This window comes from Phoenix dactylifera, chromosome 4 (genome assembly GCF_009389715.1).
Source record: "Phoenix dactylifera cultivar Barhee BC4 chromosome 4, palm_55x_up_171113_PBpolish2nd_filt_p, whole genome shotgun sequence".
Taxonomy (NCBI): Eukaryota; Viridiplantae; Streptophyta; class Magnoliopsida; order Arecales; family Arecaceae; genus Phoenix; species Phoenix dactylifera.
In genome coordinates, this window is record NC_052395.1 from 18,140,752 (window position 1) to 18,166,294 (window position 25,543).

At 47.4% G+C, this 25,543-nt stretch overlaps 1 protein-coding gene across 2 annotated transcripts in view; it reads right to left on the bottom strand.

Annotated features, from left to right (window-relative positions):
- Positions 1-25,543, bottom strand: part of LOC103719334 (protein TIC 20-I, chloroplastic-like) — a 41,063-nt gene that overhangs the window by 987 nt on the left and 14,533 nt on the right. For both annotated transcript variants that reach the window (XM_026809346.2, XM_026809345.2), the window contains exon 2: positions 24,439-24,627. In XM_026809346.2, the coding sequence (XP_026665147.2) occupies positions 24,439-24,613 (175 nt within the window). In that variant the 5' untranslated portion in view covers positions 24,614-24,627. The remainder of the gene's footprint in view (positions 1-24,438; positions 24,628-25,543) is intronic.

Sequence of the window (25,543 nt, forward strand, 5' to 3'; positions counted from 1 at the left end):
AATAAGACCAGAAAGCCACAATCAGTAGAATAGAAATGACATCCAGAACTCGACTCATCTTACCAGTTGACCCACATCATATCAACTACCAGAAAGACTTCAAACAAACTTGCAGGCTTGCAGCCTTTTATCTTGCGATGCTGATAGACCAACTTGAAGGATAGCAATCAAATTCACATGTGAAAGATTTTTTTTTTTTTTCGTTTTGCCTTTGGATGTTAATTTTGGACCATGAAATGCAAGTGTTATCTAATGAAATATATCCTTAACTATCGACAACAATGTAAGGAGATTTGTGTTCGGGATGCTGGGGAATAAAGGCCTTGACCTGGATGTTTTCCTTGTATGCTTTCATGAAACTTTTAGGTAGAACAGAAAAGCAACCTCAAATTTTCCATATAACCAACATGTTACTGAAGTGAATAAAGTGAATTTTACCACTCAGAGATAGGGAGCAACGAATCATACAGCTATCTGATTTTAAGACCTCAAGCTTGCTTTGTAGATTTTACAAAGGCACTAATAGCACCCTTGCCCTTGAATGAGGAAGCGTTTGATTAAGTCTATCTCCTTGAACAAAAGTGCCTTTATCAATAGGTGCCTTACATTGGTCGGTTTCTACTGGCCCATGAATTTATCAAAGGCCAAGGCAAGGGTGGGAAATCATGGTTTCACGAGGAAGTATTTATTATGAATAACTCTTGTTTATCATGAATAGATATATTTATGGTATAAATAATTAAGCGATGACATACAACTTGCGTATCTTCAGCTTTATTTCCCTATACTTGTAAATAGTATCCTAAAGCGTTCTGGACCAATAAAGGCAAGGGCGGCCCAATACATCTGGGGACCTAAGGCGAATTCAGTAAATGAGGCCTCTCTTTTTTAAATAATATTTTTTTTAATAAATATAAAATATTTAAAAAAATGTTATGGAAATAGATTGCAGTCAAGTATACTATTTCAACAAAGATCCATGAATCTAATAAAGGTAGACAAAAAGCCTCTTCAGTTCAATATAATTCTTGAATGAAAATATTAAAAAAAAAATACTTAAAAAAAAAGGGCCCATGAAACTGTTCTTGGCAATACTGTTTACCATGTGAAGCAAGAGCAGAATAGGAAAAGGTCATCCCATGGCGCTTCACGGTCAAAGAATTTGTCCAGAAAGGGACCTCTCTATAAGAGAAAGTAGGGTCATTATGGGAAATTCACTTCATCTAATTAATAAAAGTCCCATCCCACCATCTCCCCTTCAAGTGAGTACCCAAGCAGCCACTGCAACATCACGGCACAGCAACCATTAACCCCCCCTCCCTCCTTCTCTTTCTCTACCCTCCTTTTCTTTTGCTAAAGACCATCTCCCCCTTCAAGTGAGCACCGAAGCTGCAACTGCAACATCACGGCACAGCAGCCATTCAACCCCCTCCCTCCTTTTCTCTCTCTACCACCCAAGAGGGGAGAAGAAACCGAGAGGAGAAAATTAAAAGAATCTCCACCCTCCAAGAAGTCCATCTCCAATCCCCCTATCTTTCTTCCTGATGGCCCAGCTGGATCAAGAGTAATGACTTGTGAGGGAAGGAAAACCAAGACCAAAACTAAAAAAGAGAAGGGATGAAAGATAAGAGTGGCTTCAGGCGTGTATCAAGCCAACCAAATCCCTCCTCTCTCTCTCTCTCTCTCCACCCAAAACAAAACTACTGTCCCCAACTTCCCCAACTGCCCCTCTGCAGGCCAGGAAACCCTCCACCTCCCTTCCATCAAGGGGGAAGACTCGTAGCCAGCTTTTGCTCCCGGAGGCCTTCCATTGGCCTGAGGCCTTAGGCGACCGCCTCGGTCGCCTAGGGCTCGGGCTGGCCCTGAATAAAGGCTTGGGCAAGGAGATCCACTTTCTTACCACTTAAACATGAATTGGAAGGTACACAATAAATATTATCAATAGGCTGTATTAAAAAAGATTTACTACAATGACTCACTTCCAATATCCTTTTTTTTATTTAGGGTTTTTTGCATGGATACCCTTCTAAATATCAAATTTTGCATCAATATCCTTCCAAAATTGATTTTGCATGTATACCCTCGTAAAATTTTGTTATTGTACAAATGCCCGTAATATAACAATTGTTCTAACAGTGTTAAGAAAAATCATATTTATATTGATTAAAAATAAAATAAAATTTTAAAATTACGCTATTATTCCTGTCTTCTTTCTCTATCGGGTTCACGATCTATTTGCATGTCTACTCATTAAGGGTATTTTAGTCATTTTAATTTGAAACTGTTAATTTTTTAACGTCGTTAGATATCATGGGTACATATGCAAAAACAAAAATAAAAAAAGGATAGAATGGCAAAACAAGTGTTTTACGAGGGTATACATACAAATATCAATTTTGGAAGGGTATTCATACAAAATCCAATATTTAGGAGGGTATTCATGCAAAAAACCCTTTTATTTATTTATGTTGATGTTGGTGCACCTACTGTGAAACCTTAAAATTCTTCAGTGCTCCCAAGACACCTGGCATGGTGGCAAGTGTTGCAGCATTTGTTGTCCCAAAGATGGGGATACTTGCATATAAGACATACAATCACCATGTTTGTGTACGCATAATAGGTACAGATGTTCATGCATATGTCTTCAGATACGTGTATCACTGACTACTATATGGCACTTATATTAAAAAAGTAGCACCTGTTACATAAATGAAACAAAGAAGTACAATACTTGTGCAATAAGTAGTTGGTGCATTAAGTTGACATATAACAGTGAGACTTAAAATGCCATAGCTGCACGAAAGAATCTTCTGATATGATGCTCCAAAAAATTGTGTTAAAAATGGGTAAGTCTGACTGGTGCGAGTATGATACCGTTTTCAAAATGCCAAGAAGAATTGAGCACTACTTTGCTGTACCAAAGTGCTTAGGGTGTTAAGACTCCAGAAATCCTGGAAACTAGAGTGATTAGGTAACATTAATGTCATAATGGGGTGCAATATGTGAATAGAGCTGTAGGAGTTGCACCACCAATTGGGACGTTATGGTCTTGTATGGTGAAGATTTCAGGAGGGATCAATACGTAGAGACAATCTGAACTTCATATAACGATTTTGTAAGAGGTGAAAACCTAAACTAACATTGGCAATAATTGAGAATAAGGAACATGAAAAAGCTCGGAATAACATCAGTAGTAGCCCCAAATAGAAAAAGATAGGATTTATAAAGCCAACCTGATAAGTGCTAAATAATACATAAATTAGCCTCTTTTTCGTAGCACTTATCATTATTTTAATTCACATATTCTGTAAATTTAACCATAAAAGATGTGTTACCCTCATCATTGCATTTTAATAAATTAATTCGAGTTTGATTTAATTATTTATTAATTGAGCCTAATGAATGCAGGTCGAGTCAAACTCAATTGGATGATACCTAAACCCCATCAATTTCTTTCCTTTTCACGTTCTCTCTGATTTTCTCCACGTGTCCAAACTTTCTAATTTGAACATCCTGAGTTCACGCGTCCGTCCCAATTCTCCTGTCCACCCCATGTCCACGTCATCCTTTAAGTGCTTAAAGATCAAGCTTCCACGTCACTCTTCCCTCTCATGTCCAAAGAACAGAACAAAGTTCTCTCATCCACGTTTGATCCCAGCCGACCACATCCATTCACATCTCAGCGTCCCAGCTTCATCCCTTCCGCATTCCGGAGTCCCTTCTCCCACAAATCGTTCCCTTCCAGCGCTCCATCCTCTTCCACGCGTCTCCCTTCCGCACTCCCCTGCATTCACGACATCCAAACAGAGCCAAATCCTCCGCATGATCCCATGGAATCTCCCAACATCCAAGTTCATCCAAACTTTCAGCCTCATCCTGCTTCGATCCATCCTTATCTCGACTTGGAACAGGGGAGGAGAGGGGGAGGTATGCAGTCTATAAAAGGCTCGACATGGAAACCAGAGAGGGTATTCTTCTGACCGAAGGTTCGCATCCACTAACTCATTGATCAAACGTGGTGGGGAAGCTCCACGGAAACCAGAGAAGGGAGAAGACAACGAGAGAAAGGAGGTAGCCGTGATGGAAAACCTCTGCGCTGCTGCTGTCACCCACGACTCCATGGAAGGCTGAACTCTTCTCTAGGGCTGGATGCAGCCCTAACAAAGGAAGACGGATTTTTGTTTATTTAATTTCATGTTCTTGGAATTGTATAGACATTCTTGTTCTTAATAAATATCTTTTACCTCATGCTTAAATTCTGTGATTTCAAGTATGAAGTCTATACAAAAGTTTTTCATGATCATTGAAGTAAAAATAAGATAATTCATGCGTAAGGAAGATGCGATGTGCTGCCACCTTAGATTAGGGTAGACATTTCATGCTAACTAAAGATGGATTATGCCTAAATTACTTTTGTGAATTTCTATTTAAATGCTTTTAGGCTTGTAGCCAATTTGTATATTAATTCAAGAATAAATTAAAATACAATTAATTCTTGTTCCTATGTTAGTGGTGAATTCCTTGCCTTAGATTCTTTTATTCATATCATTTTTAATTGCATCCCTTATTAAATTTCTTAGTTTAATTTTCTTCACAAACTCTTTTTTTAAAATATTTTTAAGAAAACAACTGTACCTCAATCTCTGTGGATCGATACCCGTAATCACTATCCTACCAGATACGTGCTATTGCGTGGTCTTTAAAGTTGACTATCAATTTTTGGCGTCGTTGCCGGGGATTGCTAGCATAGTTGTTTTTCTCTTCATAAAAAAAAACTTTCAAAAAAATATATATCTAAAATAAAATAAAAATATTTTCTATTTTTGTTACTTTTCTTATCTCTTTTTTTCTCTTACTAATTTTTGATTTTTTCTTGGTACTATTTGATCAAGAATCGAAGAGAAAATCTGGGACGATCAAAAAGAAAACTGCTGGAAAAGAAATGCTGTAGAGGTTTGCCTAAAAAAATAAAAAAAAATTGCTGGGAAAATTTCCTTTGGTAACATCTAAACTTTTCTTGTTGATTCTAAATTAGCTTGAAATTTTGTGGTGATTGTTTGATTTTAATTTCAGTAAAAGTGTGAATGCATGCTTGATACACATACACCAATTAATCCGCACATAGTAAGGGCAATCACCCCAACAAGATAAGAACTGGATTTCATCACTAGATTTTTGCCCAAATTAGGTGAATCAATTCTCACATAGCTATCACTTTAATTAAAATCAATTAGACGTTGGCCCCTAGGAACATTCGAGCTCAATAGAACGAAGATCACTGAAAGTTGCACCAATTTCGCTCTGTGGCTTAGTTGATGTCTAGACAAGCTTTGTCCCTATAAGGGAGACAGTTCATTTGTTCGAGGCAAGTGGTTTTTAAGTGGGACCTTTGCAACGCATCGTGACCCCCCCCACTCACCTGGGAGCTTACCTAGTCAACTCAGTTCATTAGACCGGATTGGAGGCTTAGGTGCCCTCTTCAAACCAGTTAGAAGTTGTCTAGTGATTTTAGGGCAAATACAAGAATTTGATGTGCTTTTCTTTTAGTGCATGCTGGACTGTACTTGACTGATCAGAAGAGTATTAGTGCATGCTAGGGTGTCGTTCCAGATCTCCTAAATTAGTACCTTTTGATTCTGAAATAGAGCATTCTATTAGGGCCCTTCGAGCCGAAATCCGCCCTATAGAACCATAGGATCTACACTATTTGTCGAGATGGCTGAAGAACAACCCAAACTACTAAAGAAGTACTTTACTCCTTCCATTTATACCTCTCCATCTTATATTCGACTACCTGATACCACTGTTGTTTTACAGTTTGAAATTAAGTCTAGTGTCATCCAAATGCTCCCCTCTTTTTATGGACTCAACAATGAAGACCCATACAAACATTTAGATGAGTTCCTTGAAATCTGCACCACTGTCAAAATTCAGAACTTCACTGATGATGCTCTGAAACTTAGGTTATTCCCTTTTTCTCTTAAGGATAGAGCTAAGCAGTGGTTCCATTCATTAGAAGCCAATTCTATTCTTTCATGGGCCCAAATGCAATATGAATTTCTAAAGAAATATTTTTCCATAGGAAGAACAAACCAATTTAGGTGTGCGATCACAAGCTTCTCCCAATTTGACGGGAAAGAATTTCATGAAACTTGGAAAAAATTTAGAGACTTACTCCGAAAATGCCCGCATCATCAAATACCCAAATGGCAATTAGTGCAATGCTTTTATGACGGGTTATCTGAACGAAACCGTCAGATGGTTGATGCTTCTTGTGGGGGAACTTTCATACTTAAGAGTGAGCAAGAGGCATGGCAGTTGTTTGAAAACCTTAATGAAAATTTCCTCCACCATGCCTCCGCTCGTCAAGCACCTCCGAATTTTCAAAGAAAAGGGACCATATATGAAGTTGGCCAGTCTATAGGTCTATCTGACAAAGTAGATGCATTGTTTCGCAAATTGGACCAGCTAATGTCTAGAGAACAGCTTCCAACCTTTTCCCAAGCACAAGTGTATGCTCTCTGTTCTAGCCCGTCTCACCCTGTTTTTGAGTGCCCTTTGGCAGCTCAATTCTCTGAATTTGTGCAAGAACAAGTAAATGCTGCTCAAACACAATCCCGACCGGGTAATGATCCATATTCTACCACTTACAATCCGGGATGGCACAACCATCCGAATTTCTCTTGAAAGCAGCAGACTTTCAATACTTTCCAACCTTATTCCCAAAACTTTCAACCCTTTCCGAATGTTCATCCGAACCGTCCTCCTACTCACTATTCACAATTTCAGCATGTCCCTCCTCCAGCACCCCAAAGAGATATGGCTTTTGAGCAAAAGATTTTAACTGCCCTTCAAGGACTCGAAGCCAATACACAATTGTTGCACTCCCATACCCAGTCTATTGCCAAATTAGAAATCCAGCTAGGGTAGCTAGCGAGTGCACTAAATAAGAGAGGAAGGCAAGCTTCCAAGCCAACTAGTGAGTAACCCGAGAGGGCAGTACATGGCTCAAGAGACTCACCCAAATGATGTTCATCATGAACAAGCTAATGCCATGACTACCTTAAGAAGTAGACGTGTAGTGGACAATAAGGTTGGAGAAAAAGAACATAAGAAAAATGAAGACAGAAGTCTGATTGTGCCTAAAGAGAACCCAAACTCTTCTTTGTCACCATCTAGTCCAGTATCGACCACACCTTTTACACCAAAGGCCCTTTTCCCTCAATGTCTGAAAGCACCTTCTCCCTTTGGCATGAAATAAACTTCATTGGAAGAAATAATGGAGGTCTTCAAACAAGTCAAAATCAACCTCCCTCTCCTTGATGCCATAAAACAAGTTTCATCCTATGCCAAATTTCTTAAAGACCTTTGTACCCAAAAACGAAAATTTCGAACACATGTGCCTAAAAAGGTTTTCTTAACTGAACAAGTAAGCTCCATCCTCCAGCACAAAACTCCTCCTAAGTTCAAAGATCCTGGTGCCCTTACCATCTCTTGTGTGGTAGGAGACAATTCTATTGATCGAGCACTATTAGATTTAGGGGCAAGTGTTAATCTTCTTCTTTATTCAGTCTACGAGAAGTTCGGATTAGGTGAATTAAAGCCTACTTCGGTGTCCCTGCAATTGGCTGATCGATCTGTTAAAATACCACGAGGAACAATTGAAGATGTCCTAGTCAAGGTAGATAAATTTTATTTTCCAGTTGATTTCATCGTCCTTGATATGGAACCTGTGCCGAACCTTAAGAAACAGATTTCGATGATTCTTGGTCGTCCCTTCTTAGCTACAGCCAATGCATGTATTAACTATAGAACTGGGGTGATGGATATATCTTTTGGGAACATGAAAGTCAAACTAAATGTATTCCATGCATCTGATCAACTTGCAAGGGAAGATGAGTGCTTCCTAGTTGACAAAATGGATGATCTTGTAGAAGAAGCCCTTCCCTATATTCTGGCAGATGACCCTCTAGAAGCATGCTTAGCCCATTTCGATATTGATAACTTTGATCTAGACAAGGCCACAGAAGAAATCAATGTCCTGCTTGACAATCCGTCTCCCACGAATTCTCATCCTTGGCGAATCCGATATGAACCTCTTCCTACCCTTTCTAGTGCACCACAATGCCCCTTCCATCGAGTCCCCTCCCAAACTTGAGTTAAAGCCACTTTCGGTAACCCTTAAGTATGCTTTTCTAGGGCCAGAAGATACCCTACTTGTAATCATCGTGGCTGACCTATCCGACAAACAAGAAAGTCGACTTTTGAGTGTGCTTGGAGAACACAAACATGCAATTGGATGGTCCGTAACTGATCTGAAGGGGATTGACCCATCTATTTGCATGCATCGCATTCACCTAGAAGAAGATGCAAAACCGACCCGTGAAATGCAAAGGAGACTCAACCCTAATATGAAAGAGGTGGTCAAGAAAGAAGTAGTGAAGTTGCTAGATGTCGGAATCATTTATCCTATCCCTGATAGCAACTGGGTGAGTCCGACTCAAGTAGTACCAAAGAAGTCGGGCATTACTGTGGTTGAAAATGCAGAAGGAGAATTGATGCCCACACGCACGACCACTAGCTGGCGTGTTTGCATCGACTATAGAAAGCTTAACTCCATGACTAGGAAGGACCATTTTTCTTTGCCCTTTATTGACCAAATATTGGAAAGGCTAGCCAGTCAGAATTTCTACTGTTTTCTAGATGATTATTCTGGATATAACCAAGTGGTCGTGTATCCCGATGATCAAGAAAAAACCACTTTTACATGTCCATTTGGGTCATTTGCGTATAGGAGAATGCCATTTGGATTATGTAATGCGCCCGCGACATTTCAACGATGTATAATGGCAATTTTTTTTGACATGGTAGAAAAATTTCTGGAAGTATTCATGGATGATTTTTCAATTTTTGGCCCCTCATTCGATGATTGTCTCAATAATTTAGCCCTGGTTTTAAAAAGATGTAACGAGACCAATCTAGTGCTAAGTTGGAAAAAGAGACATTTCATGGTTCAAGAGGGTATAGTCTTGGGACACATTGTGTCCAAAAGGGGTATTGAGGTAGATAAAGCGAAAGTTGATCTTATTTCTAATCTCCCTCCATCCAAGTCCGTGAAACAAATCCGTTCTTTCCTAGGCCATGCTGGTTTTTACCGTCGCTTCATTAAAGACTTCAGCAAAATCTCTAGATCCTTGTGTAATCTCCTTGCCAAGGATCCATCCTTTGTCTTTGATGAAGCATGTAAAGAGGCCTTTGAAAAACTCCGATCTAAGTTGTCTACAGCACCTGTCATTCAACCTCCCAATTGGACCCTTTCATTTGAACTTATGTGTGATGCTTCTGATTATGCCATTGGGGCGGTTTTAGGGCAACGACTAAATAAGTTACCTCACGTCATCTACTACGCTAGTAAGACACTCTTAGATGCACAATTGAATTACACCACTACTGATAAAGAATTACTAGTTGTGGTATTTGCTTTGGACAAGTTTCGGTCCTATCTCTTAGGGTCCAAAGTTATTGTGTTCACTGATCATTCTGCTCTCCGGTACCTCCTTTCAAAGAAGGACACCAAGCCTCGCCTAATTCGATGGATCCTGTTGTTACAGAAATTTAATCTAGAAATTCGTGATAAGAAAGATACCACAAATGTTGTAACAGACCATTTGTCTAGAATCCTTCTCGAGCCTCCTCATAACATTTCACCACTTCATGACTCCTTTCCAGATGAACAATTGTTTGAGGTACAAGACGTGAAAACACCATGGTTTGCCAACATAGTGAACTATTTTGCCGTAGGATAAATTTTCGATCATTGGTCCAAGCAGGACAAGGATCGATTCTTTTCGCAAGTTAAGTTCTACTTTTGGGATGACCCCGATCTGTTTAAGTACCGTCCTGATCAAGTAATCCGTCGATGTGTGCCTGAATGTGAATTTCAGAGTATTCTTGATTTTTCTCATACCCAAGCCTGCGGGGGACATTTTAGGGGTAAAAAAATGCAGCTAAAGTCTTACAAAGTGGATTTTATTGGCCCTCATTGTTCAAAGATGCTCACAATTTTTGCCAGACTTGTGAGCGATGTCAGCGAATGGGTACAATCACCCGTAGAGATATGATGCAACTTAACCTCATTTTAATTATAGAAATTTTTGATGGGCCCTTTCCCGCGTTCTTTTGGTTTTGAGTACATTCTTGTCGGGGTAGATTATGTCTCAAAGTGGGTAGAAGCTGTTGCCACTAGGACTAATGATCATAAGGTTGTGGTTAAGTTTTTACAAACAAATATATTTAGTCGCTTTAGCACACCCCGAGCTATCATTAGTGATGGGGGATCACATTTCTGCAACCGATCTTTTGAAGCTTTGGTTCGCAAGTATTCAATCACCCACAAAGTTGCCACCCCATACCATCCCCAAACAAGCGGGCAAGTTGAAGTTTCCAATAGGAAGATAAAACACATCTTAGAAAAAACAATACGCCCCGATAGAAAAGATTGGTCTCAGAGGTTAAACGATTCTCTCTGGGCCTACCGTACTGCCTATAAGACTCCTATTGGCATGTCTCCCTACCGACTGATTTTTGGAAAAGCTTGCCACTTACCGGTAGAACTTGAGCATAGAACTTTTTGGGCTATTAAAAAGTTTAACTTTGATATGGCGGCAGCTGGTTCTAACTGGAAACTTCAACTCAACGAGCTTGAAGAGTTACGCAATGAGGCGTATGAAAATGCCAAAATATACAAGGCAAGGACTAAGGCTTTTTATGACAAATACATTAACCGTAAGTCTTTCGAGCCTAATCAAAAGGTTTGGCTATTCAATTCCAAATTGCGTCTTTTCTCTGGTAAACTTTGCTCTAGGTAGGATGGTCCCTTTTTAGTTAAAAAGGTTTTTCCTCATGGTGCAATAGAAATTCAAAACATCAGTGATGGTCGTATCCTGAACGTCAATGGTCAAAGATTGAAACCTTATATAGAGTGTGTTGCAGATGGACAGTTGATTGAATCCTTTGATTTGATGGATCCTATTTATCGAGATGATTAAGGATGTACTGTGTCTGACTGAAGACGTTAAACTTAGCGCTTGTAGGAAGGTAACCCAATTCTCATAAGGTTATTTTTGCACATTTTCTTGTCGCATTTTTTTAACAGGAATCCTCATATTACTGATGCAACTAAGGTAAAGTGCTTCTATCCTCCATATGCATCATATTTTCTTCCAACATAAAATAAAATAAAATAAAATAAAAGTAATAATATAATATTCAAGAAAAAAAATATTGAGGATAATGTCTGATCTAGGTTGGGGGTATAGGATTCGATTTTTTAAAAAAAATTTCACATTTTTGAATAAGTTTTTCGAAAAAAAAATCTAATATCTATGCCTTAATGCTGAAATGATAAACACATGAAGTATATAAAATCTAAAAAAACCCAATGACTAGTCAGGTTTAAGACTGTTACGGGAGAACTAAGCCGCCATGCTCCACGTGACCGGCACGCGCGCCCATGAAGACTACGGCTGTCCTTTGGTCCAGCAATCCGACCCCGAGTCGGACATCTTCGGCTCCACAGCCCGACCTCGAGTCGGCTGTCCTTTGATCCAGCAATCCGACCCCGAGTCGGACATCTTCGGCTTCGCGGCCCGACCCCGAGTCGGCTGCCCCTTAATCTAGCAATCCGACCCCAAGTCGGATATCCTCAGCACCGCAGCCCGACCCCGGGTCGGCTGCCCCCTGATCCAGCACTCCGACCCCGAGTCGGAGATCTCTTGATAACGACAGGCTGCTTCCCAGAGGCACGCCGAGGCCTCCTGCTCCACTACTCCCTGCAACGGCTGTATCCGATGCTGTTCCACGATCTCCTGTATCAGCCGTACAAAGCGGAACTCCACTACGCCCTGTCATGGCCGTACCCAGCGCTGCTCCACGACGCCCTGTAACGGCCATGTCAGTGGCCACTCCATCGCGCCCCACGATGACAAACCCCCCTGAGAGACCCCCCAGCCAGGTATATATGCGGCTGGGGGGAGAAGGGTGGGGGGATAAGCAATATCTTCCAGAGCACTCTCTTGCTTGCGATTATCATTTCTCCTCCTCCTCCAATCTCCTCTGACTTGATCGTCGGAGGGCCCCCACTATCCCAGTGGTGGTGCGAGGCTTGCTTGCAGGTTTCCCGGTGGAAGGTGGAGCGTAACCAACACCAACCAAGACAACTCAGACGGAATCCCGTTCACACCGCTGTGTCAATCGTTCTCGGTTTGGACCACCAGCAACAGTTGGCGCTAGAGGAAGGGCACTGATCTCAGAGCGATCGTAATGGCACGGCGAGGTGGTCGTGGAGCTTCCAATGCCTCCGGTCGCGGGGCCTCTCGCGCCTCCGGCCGGGAGGCCGCTGCGTCTCCAACACATTCTCAGCAACACTCAACCGTTCCACCCCCGATTCAGATGGTCGAAGCCGCTCAGTTCGACCAGTTAGCCCAGCAGGTCCGCACCCTCGCGGAGGCAGTGCAGAACCTGCAGGGTGTGATGTCTCGGGCGCCGCAGCGGGCCCAGGAGCCGCTGCTCCCTGAGCGCTCACCTGTCCTCCTTAACCCGCGCTCCTTTCTCTCCCATGGGGAAGAGCGCCGGCGCGAGGAAGATTCTCGAGCACGGTCCATTCTGCCGGGACCGTCCCATCGAAGCTGCGCGGGGTACAAGAGGCGGGCCCGGGCGCGTTCCCAGACCCCCCAGTCCTCAAGGAACCCGCGCTCCAGTCGGTCCCCCTCTCGGTGCTCCTTGTCTCCCACCCACCGGTCGCGCTCCCTGGACCGGCGGGTGGACGATCTCCACGACAACTCCAGGTCCTAAAGGGCCACTCTAAAGATCCCTTCGCCGACTTGGAGATCTCCTCCCAACCGGCGCTTGCCTCGAGGATCCTGCGGACCCCAAATCCGCCGGGATTCAAAATGCCGGCGATCGAGCCCTATGACGGGGCGGCGGACCCGCGGGATCACGTGGAGAGTTTCAGGACTCTTATGCTCCTCCATGGAGCATCAGATCCCCTCCTCTGCAAGGCCTTCCCGGCGACCCTCCGTGGCCCAGCCAGGGCGTGGTTCGCCGGCCTGGAGGCTGACTCTATCCAGTCCTTTGACCAGTTCACTCGCCTCTTCATCAGCCATTTCGCCGTCAGTAGCCGGCGGCGATTGGTTTCCGACTCCCTCTTTGATGTCCGGCAAAACGAGGGAGAAAGCCTGCGGGATTACCTTACCCGCTTCAACAAGGCTACATTGGAGGTCCGGAACCTGAGCCAGGAGGTGGCTCTCTCAGCCCTGAAGCGTGGCTTCCGGAAGGGCAGACTCACCTTCTCCCTGGACAAACGCCTGCCGCGGAGCTTCCCGGAGCTGTTGTCTCGGGCGAACCAGTATGCAGACGCCGAGGAGGCAGCCGCCCACCGGAACAAGGAGGCCGCCGAGGCCCCTCTAAAGCTCGGGAAGAAAAGGCGAAAAGAGGCACCCCAGAGGAGGAGCCCGACGCCTCAACATCGGCGCAGAAGCCCGTCACCGGCGAGGAACCACGGCGCCCCACGCCCTCGTTCTCCGCACCGACGCTTCAACCGGTACACCCCACTCCTGGCCCCCCGGGCCCAGATCCTTATGGAGGTCAAGGGGCGGGAGAACCTCCCGGTCCCGAGGCAGATGAAGAAAATCCCTGGGAGGAGGCCCTCTCGAGCGTACTGTGAGTACCACCGAGACCACGGCCACGACACCGAAGACTGCTTCCAGCTTCGGGACGAGATCGAGGCTCTCATCCGCCGAGGGCGTCTCGGTCGATATGTAAACGACCGACGTCCCCCCGCAGACCCGCGCCCGGCCGACCCGGCCCCTCAGGAGCCTCGGGAGCAGAATCGACCCGTCGCGGGCGTGATCCACACCATCACTGGGGGCTGCTCTCGGCCTGTGAGGAATGCAGGGGGCTCGGTGGAAGCATCAGGGGTGGCCGTCGCGAAGAGGCAGCGGGTCGGAAATGTAATCACTTTTTGTGATGAGGATGTAAAGGGGGTTCAGACCCCCCATGATGATGCCATGGTGATCTCCCTCACTATGGCGAACTATGATGTAAGGCGTGTTCTTGTGGATAGTGGAAGCTCAGCTGATATTTTGTTTTACGAGGCCTTCCAAAAGATGAGCTTGTCCCGACAAGTGTTGCACAAAACATCCACCCCCCTCATAGGATTCACTGGAGATGCTATCTCGGCCGAAGGTGTCGTTGAGCTGCCTGTGACTGCGGGCGTTGCACCCGCAGAAGCCACAGTGCGGCTCGGGTTCTTGGTCGTCCGTGTTCCCTCGGCCTACAACGCTATCCTCGGACGACCCGGACTGAACGCCCTTCGCGCGGTAGTCTCTACATACCATTTGCTAATGCGGTTCCCCACGGCGGCCGGGATTGGAGAGGTCCGAGGTGACCAACCGACCGCACGGCAATGTTTCCTAGCAACTCTCAAAGGGAAGAAGCCCGTGGAGGCCCTAAGCGTCGAGTCCCTTGACGCCAGAGACGAGGTGGCTTTGCGGCACGGGGAGCCGGCCGAGGGTGTGATCGAAGTTCCCCTTGAAGAGGGTCGCCCGGACCGTATGGTCCGGGTCGGTGCCAACCTCGACTCGGAAGCTCGGCTCAGGTTAGTGGAATTCCTCCGAGCCAATGCTGATGTATTTGCCTGGTCGGCGGCCGATGTACCTGGGATCGACCCGGAGGTCATTTCTCACGCCCTCAACGTCGACCCAACCCACCGACCAGTAAAGCAGAAGAAGAGACACTGTGCCCCGGATCGGATCCGAGTGGTCGACCAGGAGGTAGACAAGCTCTTGGAGACAGGATTCATAAGGGAGGTCAGCTACCCCGAATGGCTGGCAAACGTCGTACTTGTCCGGAAGGCGAGCGGGAAGTGGAGGATGTGCGTCGACTACACCGACCTGAACAAGGCGTGCCCCAAGGATAGCTTTCCGCTTCCACGGATAGACCAACTGGTCGACGCGACTTCCGGATATCAGCTGCTGTCTTTCATGGACGCCTTCTCCGGCTACAACCAAATAATGATGGCTCCACAGGACGAGGAGAAAACTGCCTTTATAACAGACCGGGGGCTGTACTGTTACAAGGTAATGCCCTTTGGTCTGAAGAATGCTGGCGCCACTTACCAGCGCCTCGTCAATAAAATCTTCAAGGAGCAGATCGGCCGGAACATGGAGGTGTACGTGGACGATATGCTGGTGAAGAGCCGCCATGCCGACCAGCACATCGCGGATCTGGAGGAGACTTTTGCCACCCTGCGGAAGTTTCGCATGAAGCTGAACCCAGCGAAGTGCGCCTTTGGCGCTTCGGCCGGGAGGTTCCTCGGTTTCATTGTCAACCAGCGGGGGATCGAAGCCAACCCTGACAAAATCAAGGCCATCCAAGATATGTCCCCTCCGACCAAAGTGAAGGAGGTTCAGGAGCTCGCTGGAAGGGTCGCCGCGCTCGGACGATTTGTGGCAAAATCGGCCGAACGCTGCCAACCGTTCTTCAAGGTGTTGAAGCGTCCGAAAGACTTCCTTTGGACGGCCGAATGTCAAGTGGCATTCGACCAACTCAAGGAGTACTTGGCGTCTCCTCCCCTGCTGTCCAAGCCGCAAGAGGGGGAGATGCTCTACCTCTATCTGGCGGTCTCCCCAACCGCAGTCAGCGCAGTACTGGTTCGGGAAGAGGCAAAGCTCCAGAAGCCTGTGTACTACATCAGCCGGGTCCTACGGGATGCCGAGACGCGGTATGCGAAGGCGGAAAAGATCGCCTTCGCGCTGCTCACTGCGGCCAGGAGGCTTCGCCCCTATTTCCAGGCTCATCCTGTCACCCTCTTGACCGATCAACCACTGCGGCAGATCCTCAGCAATCCTGAGAATGCGGGACGGCTGGTGAAGTGGGCAGTAGAACTTGGTGAGTTCGACATCCGCTACCAGCCCCGACCCGCCATCAAGGCCCAAGTGCTCGCGGACTTCCTCGCTGAGTGCACTGTGCAGGAGGCGGAACCTAGGCCGCCGGAAACACCCAGCCTCGACCTCCCAATCTGGACGCTTCACATTGATGGGTCGTCGAACCCCGAAGGTGGAGGGGCCGGGCTGGTCCTTACCAGTCCCGATGGAGTGATAGCCGAGTATGCCTTGAGGTTCGGATTTCCAGTGACCAACAACGAGGCGGAATACGAGGCCCTAGTCACAGGACTCAAACTCACCAAGGAGCTCGGCATCCGGCGTTTGAAGGTCTTCACCGACCCCCAGCTGGTGGTCGGGCAGGTCCGAGGGGAGTTCGAGGCTCGGAGCCCGACCATGCAGAGCTATGTCTGAAAGGTGCAAGCACTCATTCCCGACCTCGGCAGTGTTGACATTCAGCAGGTCTCAAGAAGCGAAAATGCCAGGGCCGACAGGCTGTCCCGCTTGGTGGGCGCAGACGCGCACAACTTGTCGAGGACGATCTACCTGGAGACCCTGGATGCCCCGAGCATCGGCGAGGCCGGAGCGGTGATGGCGATTGATCCGGAGCCATCTTGGATGGACCCGCTCGTCGCCTACCTCGCCGAAGGAATCCTCCCAGAGGACGAAGATCAAGCTCGGCGACTCGTCACGAAGTCCGCCCACTACGTACTCTATGAAGGGAGGCTGTATCGGACCTCGTTCACCGCCCCCCTCTTAAGGTGCCTCCGCCCCTCGGAAGCGGCCTACGCCCTCAGCGAAGTCCACGAAGGCATCTGCGGATCGCACCTGGGGGCTAGGTCCTTGGCGCATAAGATCATGAGGCAAGGCTATTATTGGCCTACCTTGTTGGAGGACTCGAAGGATCATGTGCGGAAATGTGACGCCTGCCAGCGCCACGCCAACGTCCAGAGAGTCCCTTCTGTCCCCTTGGCACCAATCACTGCACCCTGGCCCTTCGCCCAGTGGGGAATGGATATCCTCGGACCATTCCCCGTCGCTTCAGCTCAGCGGAAATTTTTGATTGTTGCAATCGACTACTTCACCAAGTGGGTGGAGGCAGAGCCGCTGGCCACTATCACGGAGGTGCAAGTCCGGAAGTTCGTGAAGAAGAACATCATTGTCCGATTTGGGGTACCTCGGGTCCTCATCTCGGATAATGGGCGACAGTTCGACAACAAGCATTTCCGTGACTTCTGCGAGGAGTTCGGGATCGAGCATCGGTTCACATCTGTGTCGCATCCCCAAACCAACGGCGAGGCCGAGGTCACAAATCGGACAATCCTCCAAGGAATCAAAGCGCGAATCGGTCGGACGGGGCAAGCTTGGGTCGAAGAACTCGAGAATGTCCTTTGGGCGTATCGGACCACGCATCGGACCCCTACCGGGGAGACGCCTTTCAGCCTAACCTATGGCACGGAAGCCGTTGTCCCCGTGGAGCTCGGACTTCCCTCACCTCGGGTGGCCGCGCACCGACCCGAGGCCAATTCGGAACAACTCCGAGGGAACCTGGATCTCTTGGAAGAAGCGAGGGAAATGGCGCAGGTTCGGATGGCGATGTATCAGCGGAGGGTGGCCCGATATTACAACTCCAAGGTCCGACCGAAGCTTTTCAGAATCGGAGATCTGGTGCTAAGGCGAGCTAAAGCATCTCGACCTGCGGAAGGTGGGAAGCTAGCGCCAAATTGGGAAGGCCCATATAAGGTTCGCTGGGTAAACCGACCTGGCTCCTACCAGTTGGAGGCCCTAGATGGTCGAGAAATTCTAAGGAGCTGGAATTCCGCTAACCTGCGGATGTATTACCAGTAGAACGACGATGCCAGAAAGACAGTTCAAAAATGTATAACGCTTTGCATTTCAATAATTTCTGGTTACAACGGCGTGCTCGTGTGATTACAAGGAATTCCCAGGGGGGAATTAGGGTGTAAAGAAAGTAAAGAAGAGGTGGAGACTCCGAGGAGCTGAAGATCTGGGATCCCGAAACCTCCATCTGAAGCGGTTGCAATCCCGTCGGAAGTGGGTGCTTCCAACCGGAGGCGCCATCGGCGTCTCACGAAAGAGACGAAGAGCCGGCGTGGATGAAGAAGAAGTGGACGAAGGAGAAGTCCACACTGCCTCCAACCGGAGGCGCCATCCACGCCCCACAAAGAGGATGAGGAGCCGCCGCCGACGAAGCTCCCGCTGCCTCCAGAGGAACGCCACCTCCAAGGGATATTCCGGTCCTCCCCAGTGTTAGGGGAGAGAAGGAATACGAGGGGGAAGAGCATATGGAGGCGCGGTCCCGGATCAGGCGTCTGGTGCAGAGCTCAATCGGGAGGCTGAACTTCAAGGAGGGGAGATGTGATCCCGGATGAAACGCCTAGAGCGGAGTTCCGCCGGGGAGACCCTCCTTGCTGATCCCAGATGAAACGGCTAGTTGGCTGAAGTCGCGAGGGGCGCGCCTCCCGTTCCTTCGGCAGGAGTCTCTCAGCCATGCGCCAGAGAGAAGGTCCACGATCCATAGCAACTTGAACAGCTCCGGCTTGGCAGGCTCCATCGCACCTGCACCTATATTTATAGCCAAACTGCGGCCCCCCGGTCGTTCCGATACGGGTGGCTCCAATAAATGCGGGCGCATTGAATCCGGAGCCGATCCGACTCTCAAGGCGTATCTTCCCGCGATTTCCTAAGCGTCATTCTCCTTAATCGCATTTTTTGTGCAGGACACTCCGGGTGCCCTGTACCCCTAGGTCCACGTATCTCCGCCCGCGCCCAGGCCGCATCCGCCTCGAAGAACGCGCGCATCGCGGCCGCTTAACTGACACTCCTCGCAAGCAGCAACTGGCGATCCGATTTCCCAGGTAACCCCTCAATTAGCATTTAATGCCCATCTGGTGTTCCCCAGGCGACGCTTGGAGAGGAGGAGAAACACGATCGCAGCTGGCCACGGAGAAATCCCGTCGGGCGGCAAGCGACAGGCGCACGACCAGCGAGCGGAATTTCCCGAGGCTCGGCCCTCGGATGCCAGGCTAACCCGATGATCATCCCGGGAGCAGACTAGCCTGAAGCCCCGATCGGTCGCCTCGGCTTGCGCCAGCCTTGGCCGACCAACGAGCGGAATCTCCCGAGGCACGGCCCTCGGATGCCAGGCTAACCCGATGATCATCCCGGGAGCAGACTAGCCTGAAGCCCCGACCGGTCGCCTCGGCTTGCGCCAGCCTTGGCCGACCAACGAGCGGAATTTCCTGAGGCCTGACAACCCTCAGATGCCAGGCTAACCCGATAATCATCCCGGGAGCAGACTAGCCTGAAGCCCCGACCGGTCGCCTCGGCTTGCGCCAGCCTTGGCCGACCAACGAGCGGAATTTTCCGAGGCCCGGCCCTCGGATGCCAGGCTAACCCGATGATCATCCCGGGAGCAGACTAGCCTGAAGCCCCGACCGGTCGCCTCGGCTTGCGCCAGCCTTGGCCGACCAACGAGCGGAATTTCCCGAGGCCCGGCCCTCGGATGCCAGGCTAACCCGATGACCATCCCGGGAGCAGACTAGCCTGAAGCCCCCACCGGTCGCCTCGGCTTGCGCCAGCCTTGGCCGACCAACGAGCGGAATTTCCCGAGGCCCGGCCCTCGGATGCCAGGCTAACCCGATGATCATCCCGGGAGCAGACTAGCCTAAAGCCCCGACCGGTCGCCTCGGCTTGCGCCAGCCTTGGCCGACCAACGAGCGGAATTTTCCGAGGCCCGGCCCTCGGATGCCAGGCTAACCCGATGACCATCCCGGGAGCAGACTAGCCTGAAGCCCCCACCGGTCGCCTCGGCTTGCGCCAGCCTTGGCCGACCAACGAGCGGAATTTTCCGAGGCCCGGCCCTCGGATGCCAGGCTAACCCGATGATCATCCCGGGAGCAGACTAGCCTGAAGCCCCGACCGGTCACCTTGGCTTGCGCCAGCCTTGGCCGACCAACGAGCGGAATCTCCCGAAGCTCGGCCCTCGGATGCCAGGCTAACCCGATGACCATCCCGGGACCAGACTAGCCTGAAGCCCCGACCGGTCGCCTCGGCTTGCGCCAGCCTTGGCCGACCGACGAGCGGAATTTCCAGAATTTCCTGAGGCCTAACCCTCGGATGCCTGGCTTAGCGCCGGAAGAATTTTCTGAGGCCTAACCCTCGGATGCCTGGCTTAGCGCCGGAAGAATTTCCTGAGGCCTAACCCTCGGATGCCTGGCTTAGCGCCGGAAGAATTTCCCGAGGCCTAACCCTCGGATGCCTGGCTTAGCGCCGGAAGAATTTCCTGAGGCCTAACCCTCGGATGCCTGGCTTAGCGCCGGAAGAATTTTCCGAGGCCTAACCCTCGGATGCCTGGCTTAGCGCCGGAAGAATTTCCTGAGGCCTAACCCTCGGATGCCTGGCTTAGCGCCGGAAGAATTTCCCGAGGCCTAACCCTCGGATGCCTGGCTTAGCGCCGGAAGAATTTCCTGAGGCCTAACCCTCGGATGCCTGGCTTAGCGCCGGAAGAATTTCCTGAGGCCTAACCCTCGGATGCCTGGCTTAGGGCCGGAAGAACTTCGAGAGTCAGGAGTCGGCAAGACGCCGCCAAGAGTTAAAAAGAAAAAAGAGGAAGACGGACGGGGGAGGGCCCCCGGTTAAATAGGCGGAAAGGCGGGTGATGCCTCGATGACGCCAGAGGACGCCTGGCCGCCGAAGGGTCGCTCGCGCCCCAAAGGCAAATCGACGCCATTAAGGAAGGATGTCCGCCGAAATCCTCAGACTGCCAGGTCAGCAACAACCGCCATACGCCATAAAGAAGGCGGGAAGCTCGAAGCGCGCGCGCCTCTCCGAGGGATGGCGGCAATCTTGAAGCATCACTCCCTTCACCCGTTCCCCTTCTGGTTCCAGGCTCGGAAGTGGGGGGCTACTGTTACGGGGGAACTAAGCCGCCATGCTCCACGTGACCGGCACGCGCGCCCATGAAGACTACGGCTGTCCTTTGGTCCAGCAATCCGACCCCGAGTCGGACATCTTCGGCTCCACAGCCCGACCTCGAGTCGGCTGTCCTTTGATCCAGCAATCCGACCCCGAGTCGGACATCTTCGGCTTCGCGGCCCGACCCCGAGTCGGCTGCCCCTTAATCTAGCAATCCGACCCCAAGTCGGATATCCTCAGCACCGCAGCCCGACCCCGGGTCGGCTGCCCCCTGATCCAGCACTCCGACCCCGAGTCGGAGATCTCTTGATAACGACAGGCTGCTTCCCAGAGGCACGCCGAGGCCTCCTGCTCCACTACTCCCTGCAACGGCTGTATCCGATGCTGTTCCACGATCTCCTGTATCAGCCGTACAAAGCGGAACTCCACTACGCCCTGTCATGGCCGTACCCAGCGCTGCTCCACGACGCCCTGTAACGGCCATGTCAGTGGCCACTCCATCGCGCCCCACGATGACAAACCCCCCTGAGAGACCCCCCAGCCAGGTATATATGCGGCTGGGGGGAGAAGGGTGGGGGGATAAACAATATCTTCCAGAGCACTCTCTTGCTTGCGATTATCATTTCTCCTCCTCCTCCAATCTCCTCTGACTTGATCGTCGGAGGGCCCCCACTACCCCAGTGGTGGTGCGAGGCTTGCTTGCAGGTTTCCCGGTGGAAGGTGGAGCGTAACCAACACCAACCAAGACAACTCAGACGGAACCCCGTTCACACCGCTGTGTCAATCGTTCTCGGTTTGGACCACCAGCAACAAAGACAATTTGAGTTCTTTTCATTAAAAGTTCTTTTAGCGAGTTGTAAGATAATTTTTACTTTGAAATTTCACAACACACATGGTCTGCACTTCTAAGGATTAAATTCAGCATTATGTTGTTAAGTCTGGTAGCAACCTTGAGTCCTGATGAATCATACCTATCTAATTCACTATTATCCCATATTTATTAAAAAAAGAGTGAATTTAGTCAGATACATCGAAAAGGGCTACCTATTGTCAAACGTCAGCGGGCTTGTGATGATGAACCCGAGCATAGGTCCGTAGGGGAGTCTTGATGCCCAACACCTTATGCTATCTGGTGTGGGAGTTGTTGACTGAATGCTCGCTATACGGAGGAGTCATTACAAGAGTAAAAGTGCATAATTTATTTATAAATACAAACTCAAAATATAACCCAAAAAAAAAGAGAAAGAGAAAATAATATTGACCTTGAAAAAGACGATAGTACGAAAGCCGTCGTTGTAAAAATTCGAGTAAACTGAAATATTACAGATAAAGCCCATGAGGTATTAAAGTAAACATCCATAACTCTCGAAATCCTGCAAGATAGGATGATTTTAAATCAGTGCATAGGTTTATCTAACCAATTCTTGGAAACTACTAGCTTTAGTAGTATGTTGGGGAATCTTAAGCCTAGTCCAGATATCACCGAGCACCCAAGTATAAATAAGCCTTACAACTCTCTCACAAAGACTTAATGACTTCAACTTAAGTTGCATACTGACCTAAGATTTGGGCTGACTTAGTAATTAAAACTTTGTGTGCTTTTGAAATTTTTGGCACTTATGCATTTGAAATTAGATTTTATGTAACGATAAAATAAATTGGGTAGAGACCGCAGTTTGTGGGTATCTGAGTCGGAAACCCTCACGAGACAAAACTCGTCCACTAGGACCACCTAGGGTTTTAAAGCCTTATTGCATATGGTAAATGCAATTGCGATTCCTGTGAAAGTGAGTTAGCTTTTATTTTGCTCGAGGACTAGCAAAATGCAGGGTTGGGGGTCTGATAAGTGCTAAATAATACATAAATTAGCCTCTTTTTCATAGCACCTATCATTATTTTAATTCACATATTCTGTAAATTTAACCATAAAAGATGCGTTACCCTCATCATTGCATTTTAATAAATTAATTCGAGTTTGATTTAATTATTTATTAATTGAGCCTAATGAATGCAGGTCGAGTCAAACTCAATTGGATATACCTAAACCCCATCAATTTCTTTCCTTTTCACGTTCTCTCTGATTTTCTCCACGTGTCCAAACTTTCTAATTTGGACATCCTGAGTTCACGCATCCGTCCCAATTCTCCTGTCCACCCCATGTCCACGTCATCCTTTAAGTGCTTAAAGATCAAGCTTCCACGTCACTCTTCCCTCTCATGTCCAAAGAACAGAACAAAGATCTCTCATCCACGTTTGATCCCAGCCGACCACATCCATTCACATCTCAACGTCCCAGCTTCATCCCTTTCGCATTCCGAAGTCCCTTCTCCCACGGATCGTTCCCTTCCAGCGTTCCATCCTCTTCCACGCGTCTCCCTTCCGAACTCCCCTGCATTCATAGCATCCAAACAGAGCCAAATCCCCGCATGGTCCCATGGAAGCTCCCAACGTCCAAGTTCATCCAAACTTTCAGCCTCATCCTGCTTTGATCCATCCTTATCTCGACTTGGAACAGGGGAGGAGAGGGGGAGGTATGCAGTCTATAAAAGGCTCGACATGGAAACCAGAGAGGGTATTCTTCTGACCGAAGGTTCGCATCCACTAACTCATTGATCAAACGTGGTGGGGAAGCTCCACGGAAACCAGAGAAGGGAGAAGACAACGAGAGAAAGGAGGTAGCCGTGATGGAAAACCTCTGCGCTGCTGCTGTCACCCATGACTCCATGGAAGGTTGAACTCTTCTCTAGGACTGGATGCAGCCCTAACAAAAAAAGACGGGTTTTTGTTTATTTAATTTCATGTTCTTGGAATTGTATAGACATTCTTGTTCTTAATAAATATCTTTTACCTCATGCTTAAATTCTGTGATTTCAAGTATGAAGTCTATACAAAAGTTTTTCATGATCATTGAAGTAAAAATAAGATAATTCATGCGTAAGAAAGATGCGATGTACTGCCACCTTAGATTAGGGTAGACAATTCATGCTATCTAAAGATGGATTATGCCTAAATTACTTTTGTGAATTTCTATTTAAATGCTTATTAGGCTTGTAGCCAATGTGCATGTTAATCCAAGAATAAATTAAAATACAATTAATTCTTGTTCCTATGTTAGTGGTGAATTCCTTACCCTAGGTTCTTTTATTCATATCATTTTTAATTGCATCCCTTATTAAATTTCTTAGTTTAATTTTCTTCACAAATTCTTTTTTTTAAATATTTTTAAGAAAACAACTGTACCCCAATCCCTGTGAATCGATACCCGTAATCACTATCCTACCAGATACATGCTATTGTGTGGTCTTTAAAGTTGACTATCACAACCCCACATAACTGGGACAAGGCTTGACAGGTATGGTCTTTTTTTTTTCTTTTTCATTTTTTTTTGTTGGTCCAGATGGGTATCGCCATGGTTATAATATGTAATAGCAACAAATCTCCAAGTGAACGTGGGCAGGGGCACCATTTTAGAGGTTGATTTTTTGGGCATTGCTCTTAATATAGATTATGCTCCAACTAGAGGAAACAAATTTTATGTGAGACAAGGACATACACATACCTCTTAATGACAAGGGTTTTCTTTCTTGATAAGATGTAGATAGACTTCTGAATTTTGGACATGCTGCAGAAGCACGAACAGGCGGGACATATGCCAAAGAAGGATTATGCTTAGTATGGCGAGGCCCTAATTTTATGGCTGGGCTCCCAGAAGCCACACATTTGTTTAGAAGCATGCTGTCCCAGGAACCTAGAAAAGAAAATATTGTTATGAACCTTTAGAGACTCTAAATTAAAATTTTTTTTGCTAAAAATTAATTTTTGTGTCCCGTGTAAATAAATAATGAAATTCAGCATAAGGGACATTTGAACTTCATAATGCATCATCTAGTATGGTTAAAATGGTACATCTCTGGACTGAATGGACCGATTTACCATATTTTCAAGGATATAGTCATGTTTACATGGGCATTAATATATACACACGCACAAGCACAAATATGGTTTATATGGTTCATATTCTTACTACTTTGATAAAATATGCACAAAATGACAACTTTGATAGGAATGAACAACAAGATGGAATGCAAATGCCATACCCAAATGTTTTTTTTGGGACATAGCTTCAAGTGCATTTCCATTTACATATATACAATATCAATCTTATTCTGAACTCCATTATTGTCTTATTAAGCAAATAGGAAAATTCACAAATCAATCACATAGATAACTTGTTTCCTTTGTCTGCCGATAGTTCACTAACACAGTGCATCTATATTGGTTAGGATGATACTGCTATTATAATCCACCATGAATTATTGACTTGTATGCCGTGAGGCTGTCAGCCAAGGCAAAAATAAGATATTACCTTCCAAGACGAATTAAACCTCTATAACAAATATGTAGCAACAAATTTGTAGGCCTGCGTTCCATGAGTACAAAATGCAATTATCAAACCCACCTATGCAGTATATAGATGACTTCATAGTAGGTCAATCCAGTAATATAAAGCCATCAGATAATAGTTAAAAAAATCTGGAATCTGCTTATTAACCCCCACCCTTTCACACATGCTAATGAAAGCACTGATGGGGTGCCATGTAATTTTGGAGGAGGAGGAGAAAGAGGAGGAAGAGGAGGAAGAGGGTAGCTACACTTTGTAGAGA